The sequence below is a fragment of the Lactuca sativa genome, chromosome 2 (genome assembly GCF_002870075.4).
Source record: "Lactuca sativa cultivar Salinas chromosome 2, Lsat_Salinas_v11, whole genome shotgun sequence".
Taxonomy (NCBI): Eukaryota; Viridiplantae; Streptophyta; class Magnoliopsida; order Asterales; family Asteraceae; genus Lactuca; species Lactuca sativa.
This window is the reverse complement of record NC_056624.2, coordinates 59,800,323-59,808,311: the sequence shown is the minus strand read 5'-3', so window position 1 is coordinate 59,808,311 and position 7,989 is coordinate 59,800,323. Positions and strand designations below refer to the sequence as shown.

Genomic DNA, 7,989 nt, shown 5'->3' with positions numbered 1-7,989 from the left:
TTTAATTTTTTTTAATTTTTTTTAGTTAATTCAAGTTCCGAAAATAATATTTAAAAAAATAATTTTTAGATTTTTCCATTTATTTTGCATTTTAAAACTATTTTTTAGAATATGTCAGTGAAATATTCTATTTAGAATATTTCACGTATTTTTCAAAAAAAAAAACGGAATTTTTTTTATTTTTTTATATTTTTTTTATATTTTTTTTATATTTTTTTTAGTTAATTCAAGTTCCGAAAATAACATTTAGAAAAAGAATTTTTGGATTTTTCCATTTATTTTGCATTTTAAAATTACTTTTAGATTTGGTCTCACGGTCTCACAAAATTAGAATGGTCCCAAATGAACCTGAACCTATATATATATATATATATATATATATATATATATATATATATATATATATATATATATATATATATATATATATATATTGGTTAAAAACTTAAGACGACCTTTGGGCCTTTATTGATCATTTATATATATATATATATATATATATATATATATATATATATATATATATATATATATATATATATATATATATATATATATATTTATATTGGTTAAAAACTTAAGACGACCTTTGGGCCTTTATTGATCATTTTTTATTTGAAGTTCAAACGGTAAAACTTTGAAGTTTTTATATCCATAAATATTAGAACTAGCCGAAAAATCCGGGCTTTGTCCCAGGCCGTTTTTCGTGTTTTTTATGAAAAAATATAAATGCTTTGACTGTAAGGACAAAAAGTGTTAAAATGAATAAAGAATTAAAGGGGTTGGAATTATCAAATTTTTAGAAAAGTGACTAAAGTTGTCAATCCTTAAAGTTTTGTGGCCAAACTTTAAATATTAAAAGGTTTCTAAAAATTGTAAAAAATTTTATTGAAATGACCAAAATTGTCAAAATGGCTAAAAAAATGAGGGGCAAAGATGGCTAAAAACCCGGGCTTCGCCCCGGGCCTTTATTTGTGTTTTTTTTTTTTATGAAAAAATATAAAAGTTTTGACTGGAAGGACCAAAAATGTCAAAATGGCTAAAGAATTAAAAGGGTTGGAATTAACAAATTTTTAGAAAAGAGACTAAAGTTGTCGTTTCCTTAAAGTTTTGTGGCCAAACTTTGAATATTAAAATGTTCCTAAAAATATAAATTTTTTTATTGAAATGATCAAAAGTGTTAAAATGGCTAAAAAGTAAGGGGCAAAGTTGACAAAATTTTTTATTGAAATGATCAAAAATGTCAAAATGGCTAAAATTACTTTTAATAATTTCTAAAATAATTATATTTTATCTCTTAAGTTTTAAAATATAATACTTGTCTTCACATCACGTTTTGTTTTGAAATTTTTTAAAGATGATTACATTTTTGAGATAAATAATTATGCCTACTATGAGAAAAAAAATGTTTATTAGTTAGGATCTTATGATCTAGATTCGATTTTATTATTGCGATTTTGGAAAGATAAAAAAGATCCAAAGTAAAAGTATCGATCTTAACAACCTTAGGTCCAACAACAAAGAAATATGACGCACCAAATTCTAGTCATGCCTCGACCCAACCCGACCCGAATCAAACCCGTTTGCTAGGTCTATGTTATTATATTTGATCCGAAAAAAATTGGTGCCATTACTCTTACATATACATGCGTAGAGATGTCAATGGGACCAAATGGGAGCGGAAATAATTGCCCCCGCTCCCGCCCCCGAAATCAGTTGTTGCCCCCGCTCCCGGTCCCGTCCCCGGCTCCCCCGTTTACATAGCCCCCAGTCCAGCCCTTGGTTACCTCCATCGCCCCCGGTCCCGCCCCCGTTCCCCCGGTTCATAGGCTTAAAATTTGTTTTTTTTTTTGTTTTTTTTTTGTTTTTTTGTTTTGCTAAACAACTACTTTGGTTTAGGCTAAAAAACCTATTTTTAATAACTTTAAAAGTTTAAAACATAATCTTTTAGAAACTAAAAATTAAAAATCCAACATTACGAATCCAACATTACAAAACGACAATTCCAACAATCTTAAAAATATAAAATATGACAAATCCAATATTACAAATATAAAATACTTACATATCCAAAAATATATGATCATTTCATTACCTCTTCAATATCCATTAATTGGAAACCGGAAAATGAAACATAACCTAAACCTAAAATTAGAAAATCTATTTTGTATATGTATTTTACATTAAATATATATTTTTTTACATAAATGTACAACCTGCCCCCGCGGGAGTACGTGACGGAAATACCAATTCCTGACCCCGGTCCCAAAAATAAGCGGGGTTTAATTCTGCCCCCGCTCGCGTTTTTTTTTTCTTTTCTTAAATTTAGTCCCGTAAGAAATCAGGGTCCCGCGGGAATCAGGTCCCACGAGGTTTTTGACATCCCTATACATTCGTCCGCCCTTAATTGTACCAAGGTTTTAATTCAAGATTGTTAGCGTGTATAAGATGAATTATAGAAGAGTATGGTAATGTGGTAAACCAAAAAGTTAAATGTGATGACATAATATTTGTTTTACGTTATAACATTATTATTAGGAATGATGTTTGTAGATAAAAAAAACAATAGCAGGGAAAAGTTACAAAAATATCAAAAAGAATATTAAGAAAGAATAAGTGACAATAATATAAAAGAAAAAAGTTTTAAAAAAAATATAAAATTTTAAAACCTACATTATTTAGTAAATGCTTTTCAAACTACATGTCAAAAACTCCTTTCATCCCTCCGTGTTGTGAGTGAAGAGGTCTTTGGAAAAGGACTACAAGTCAAAAGACAAAAGCACTAAAGGAGTACAGCTTATCACAAAAGACCCTACACAAGTTGATTTAGCAGAGATCTTCTTTACCCTTTTAAGTCGAACCAACAATAATGGCAGCTACTGTTAGAAGGAAGATTTTAGCTGCAAGGAAATCCAAACCCAGTTCTTCTTCTGCTCTTCAAAAAGGTCTGCGAATCGTTTTCTTCAACTCTTTAACTCATCTTCGGATATATATATATATATATATATATATATATATATATATATATATATATATATATATATATATATATATATATATATATATATATATATATATATATATATATATATATATATATATATATATATATTTTCTTCATAATTCAAAGACCTTCGGATGTAAATATTTGATGCTTCGTGTTATTTGTTTCGGAGTAATTTCTAGTCAAGTGAATTGTTTGTCATTGCAATTCTTTCCCGACTTCAAAATGATGGATGTGAACCTTTTTTTTTAATTTATTTTTTAAAAAACTGTTTTTGTTAGGATTCCAGTCACTAGACATTGAATTGGAGTTTTAAAATACAGATAGTCGTGAACATAATAATAACAAAAATATTTACTATGATCTGTAAGTATGCATATTATATAAATTATAACAAATAGAGATGAAGCGAATATAGTATTTGCTCCCCAATTCACGATTAGAACAGTGGTTTGGGATTTAAATCAGTATTTTGCTGCTGCCTCATGTTAAAGACCCAATATTATAGCTTAGGCGATGATAATTGTAAATCCATAAAAGACTTATTTTTTTCTCAGGTTTAGATAAAAGGCATATCCATAAATGTTTTTGAAAAATTAAATAATTGACGCTAATCTTTTTGAATGTTTTATAATGCTTCATTTTCTAATTTAAGCGCAGTTATTTTTTTAAAATTGAAATGTTAGTTGACGCTAACATTATAAATAAAAATATTTTAGAATGCTATATTGGAAAACATAGGTCTAAAATAGGACAATAACTACCTTGGTTTTTTTTTTTTCAAACAAAAAGTATAAAAGATGATACAATTATCAACTTTATAGTTCTGCAAATAAATGACGGTTAGAGTATTCAATATTATATGATCAATATATATTTTATTAATTGATTTCTTGACAAATGTATTCAAAAGTTCTAATGATCAAGTAAAGATTTTGATCTCTATGCATTCACTCAATACCAAGATTATATTTATGAGCTTCAAAATCAGTGTAAAGTCAGCTTAAAAAGTGAACTTACATTGTAATTTCAAACTTGAACTACATGCCCTTAACACTCTTTTAATTAATTTTACTTCTTCTTGGTTAAATATCACTCTAGGGATTTGCAAGAATTTACAACTCTGTCCTCTTTATGGGGTTCTTGGCAAGGGCATTTCAGTCATTCCGTCCACCCCCTCCGAAAATATGCGGTTCTCAGGATGGTCCTCCAATTACATCACCAAGAATAAAGCTTCGTGATGGAAGGCATTTGTCATATTTGGAACACGGTGTCCCAAAAGAAACAGCCAAGTTTAAAATAATTGTCATCCATGGTTTTGACAATTGCAAAGAAATTAATATTTTTGCCTTGGCAGCCTCTCCGGTGTGGATCCATATTTTCTTCATGCTTTTTAGTTTTTACGCCAATCATTTTTTTTATGTTTACTTCAAACTTAGGGTTGTTTGATAAAATCATAAAACTAAAACATTTAGTTTTAAATGATTCCAACCTCTGAACGGTTAGGAAACGACGGAGTTTCTTAACCGTTCAGACTGAATACCGACGTATTCAGTTGTGACCTATGAATGGTTCCATTCATAGGTTATCAAACAGCCCGTTAGTTTTCTAATTCTAACCGGTTGGTTGACTTTTACAGGCTCTAATTGAAGAGTTAGGGGTGTACACTGTTTCATTCGACCGACCTGGTTACGGAGAGAGTGATCCCCACCCTGAGAGAACTTTAAAGAGTTTAGCTTTGGATATAGAGGAGCTCGCTGATCAACTACAACTCGGATCCAAATTCTATTTAGCTGGATTATCCATGGGTGGATTATTGGTTTGGCCATGTCTTAAGTACATTCCTCACAGGTGTAAATCAAAATTTTGATTATTTGTTGCTTGAGATAATTTGGTTGTCATTTTGTTAGTTTTGTATGTGTGATTGAAATAGGCTAGCAGGAGTAGTTTTCATTTCACCTGGAGTTAATTACTGGTGGCCTTCATTTCCTTCAAACTTATCTAATGAAGTGTATTATGAAATGTTTAAGCCTGATCAATGGGCTTTACGTGTTGCTCACCACCTTCCATGGTTGCACTACTGGTGGAACACTCAAAAATGGTTTCCTAGCTCGTCTCTTATTTCTGGGTCTCTTGATATGTTTTCTCCCCCTGACATGGAAATTGTGTCAAAGTTTCCTCCTCAATTAGAAGAGCAAAAGGTACATTCTTTCAAGATTAATACTCTGTATATTTTTAGTCATATATGTATGAGTATCAACACACTAACAGAATATGAGATAGAATTTATGTGCTAGCCCTTCAACATCTCAAAAAATACAGAATTAAGAAAATAATTTTTTTTTTCTAGTAAAGTTTCACGTCTAATGCTGAAGTCCTAGCGAATTTGAATTTACACCTCCTTTTAAACTCTTTGAACACTTCTAGTTTTTCATGCTTATATTAATTGTTAACGGGTATACATAATTTTACATATTGAATCCATCAAATAAAAAATAAAAGTATCTTTACGTGGGTGGAGTAATGAATGTTCCATATGCATCTATATGTATGAGGCCTAACAACTACCTACCTTTCTCATCTTTTCCAAAAAAATGTTGCTGTTCATATTTGATATTTCCTAATAAACGTTATTCACATGTCTTATATGATTCATAATATCTACACATGAGTCTTATTAGTTGATTTAGTTCATCATTATGGAGCTTATAACTGTCTCACAATTATATGGCCTACTTGTTATCTGAAAATGAAACATGTAAGTTTGATTCATATGAGTTTTTACTGCATTTGGTATTCAAATTGTCAATAAAACTATCATTCACATTCTCAAGGTCTAAAAGTAAGATATTGTTATGTGAAACATTATTAGCATGAAGAATTCTATATGGATAAATGGTAATAGGTTGGAAGCAATCAATATATATTTAAGATCATTGTCCACAAGTGCATAAGAGATAAGACTTAATACTAGTGGTCATAGGATGAACATAAAGACAATTGTGAAGAAAACAGTACTAGAATAGGAAAAAAAAATGAATCCGTATGGTATTTAAGCTATGGTTGTGGATACATTTTTTGAAGTACTAGATGCAAGAAATGGCAACATACTTTTGCTTTTATGTTTATTATATCATCCTAATTTCATTTATTTTTATTACAATGTTGTATTTCCATTTATTTTAGCTATTTAAGGCATTCTCTTTTGAAAATCAACCTAATTGTAGATTTGTATCTCCATATTATTGATTAGGACATTATAGTTTGAAAAATATACTTAATTATAGGAGTGAGGGTGATATTCCTATAAATAGGTAGAATCGTTAAAGATACAATGTTGCAAAACAAAAATGAAAGTAAGATGCTAAAATAAAAATTATTAATAAAAGAGTTTCTATGTCTTGTATTAACCCTTTTATTAACAAAAAAAATATTATAAACAGACAATATGTAGTTAAAAAACTACCTAATTATAGCATTATACTTTCTTTCTTTTTCTTGTTAGGACATTATACATTGAAAGAACATACCCAAATTATAGTAGTGAAAGATTCTTGTATTTAGATGAAATTGATATGATTTATAGATTTTTCAAAATATAATGTTGCATTTTTAGCTGTTAACATTCACTTTATTCAACCATATCTATTGGCTAATTTGATTTTTGACATTCGTCGACCACTTAGACTTTTCAATGATCGACTTGTTCCTGCTTTTGACTCGAGTTGCAATATATCTCAAAAACAAAACCCCAAGTGTACACAACGAGTAAAACATAGAAATATGCATAATTTACTAATAATAACTTTACGAATATATAATAGCTAACTAGATGAATAGAGTATTCGATAAAATGCACCTTTCACTTTGATATAAAGAATGAAACCATGATGCAATTTTCCATAAATCAATAAAACTACATTTTTATTTCTCGTATTTAACCCTTTTACTTTTTGAAAGAAAGTAAAAACACTTCGAGATAATGCCTCTAGATTGGAAACTAGACCAATACTCATGTTTAGAACTAGGTGTATCTATTAAGTCCTTTTTATATTGTGTATATAAAAAAAAGACCCATTTAAAGTTTGTTTTATAATTACGTTTGGGTCAACTAAGTCCATCAAGTTATAAAAAGAAACATCTCAGAGAGTCCGACTTATCACTTATGTTACACTTTTTGTGTGTTAAAGATGCAGCCAAGAAAACAAGGAGAATTCGAGTCTGTCCACCGTGATTTAATAGTTGGAATGGGGAAATGGGAATTTGATCCAATGGAACTCGAGAATCCATTTCCAAATAATGAAGGATCTGTTCACTTATGGATGGGTGATCAAGATCGATTTGTACCTGTGAAACTACAACGTTATATTGCTAAGAAACTCCCATGGATCAACTACCATGAGATCACAGGTGGTGGCCACTTGTTTTCCGCTACTGATGGAATGACTGACACCATTCTAACAACACTACTAACTGTGAAAGATTAGTTCATTTTTTTTTGTTGTATTTTGCGATATTGAATTTGATTTGTGTGTTTATTTACGCATTTTGTAACTACATGTTTTTTCAATGATTATTGTGATGGTGATCGTTTTTTGATGGTAGGATCATAGAATCGGACAATAATACGGTTTGGTTTGCGAATTTAAAATTGCTTTCAATGAGGTGGTTTGAATTTCGGACAGGCTTATTCTTGTTCTTTTGAAAGGAAGAAATAACGATAACAACATGTATGAGATCATGTAGGTGGTCTTGTTATAGAGTGCCTGAAATATAAAAGGTAAATTATTACTAATAATTCTAATTGGTAAGGTGGTAAGGCTTGGATGTACATGATCTATAAATGGCATCTCTTGGACTAACAATCATTTTTTTAAACTTCTAATAGCCTCAACCCCTTCATCTATATCATTACAACAATACAACCTACACAAGTGATATTAATGTAGAGCTACGAATTGGATCATGTGCATGCAATAGTGATC

General features: G+C 29.7%; 1 protein-coding gene across 1 annotated transcript; it reads left to right on the top strand.

Annotated features, from left to right (window-relative positions):
• Nucleotides 1-2,791: 2,791 nt before the first annotated feature.
• Nucleotides 2,792-7,608, top strand: LOC111904825 (uncharacterized). Its single transcript, XM_023900540.2, has 5 exons — nucleotides 2,792-2,945; nucleotides 4,106-4,369; nucleotides 4,644-4,855; nucleotides 4,938-5,205; nucleotides 7,195-7,608. Exons 2-5 carry the CDS (start codon nucleotides 4,139-4,141, stop codon nucleotides 7,489-7,491), a joined length of 1,008 nt encoding a protein of 335 aa, XP_023756308.1. The 5' UTR covers nucleotides 2,792-2,945; nucleotides 4,106-4,138; the 3' UTR covers nucleotides 7,492-7,608.
• The last annotated feature ends 381 nt before the right edge of the window (nucleotides 7,609-7,989 follow it).

Bases quoted from the DNA above. Each gene is read 5' to 3' on its own strand.
- LOC111904825 (XM_023900540.2), top strand. From the start codon at position 4,139: ATGGGGTTCTTGGCAAGGGCATTTCAGTCATTCCGTCCACCCCCTCCG. The intron at 4,856-4,937 runs GTGTAAATCAAA...TGATTGAAATAG, and splicing joins CTTAAGTACATTCCTCACAG to GCTAGCAGGAGTAGTTTTCA. The intron at 5,206-7,194 runs GTACATTCTTTC...TGTGTGTTAAAG, and splicing joins CTCAATTAGAAGAGCAAAAG to ATGCAGCCAAGAAAACAAGG.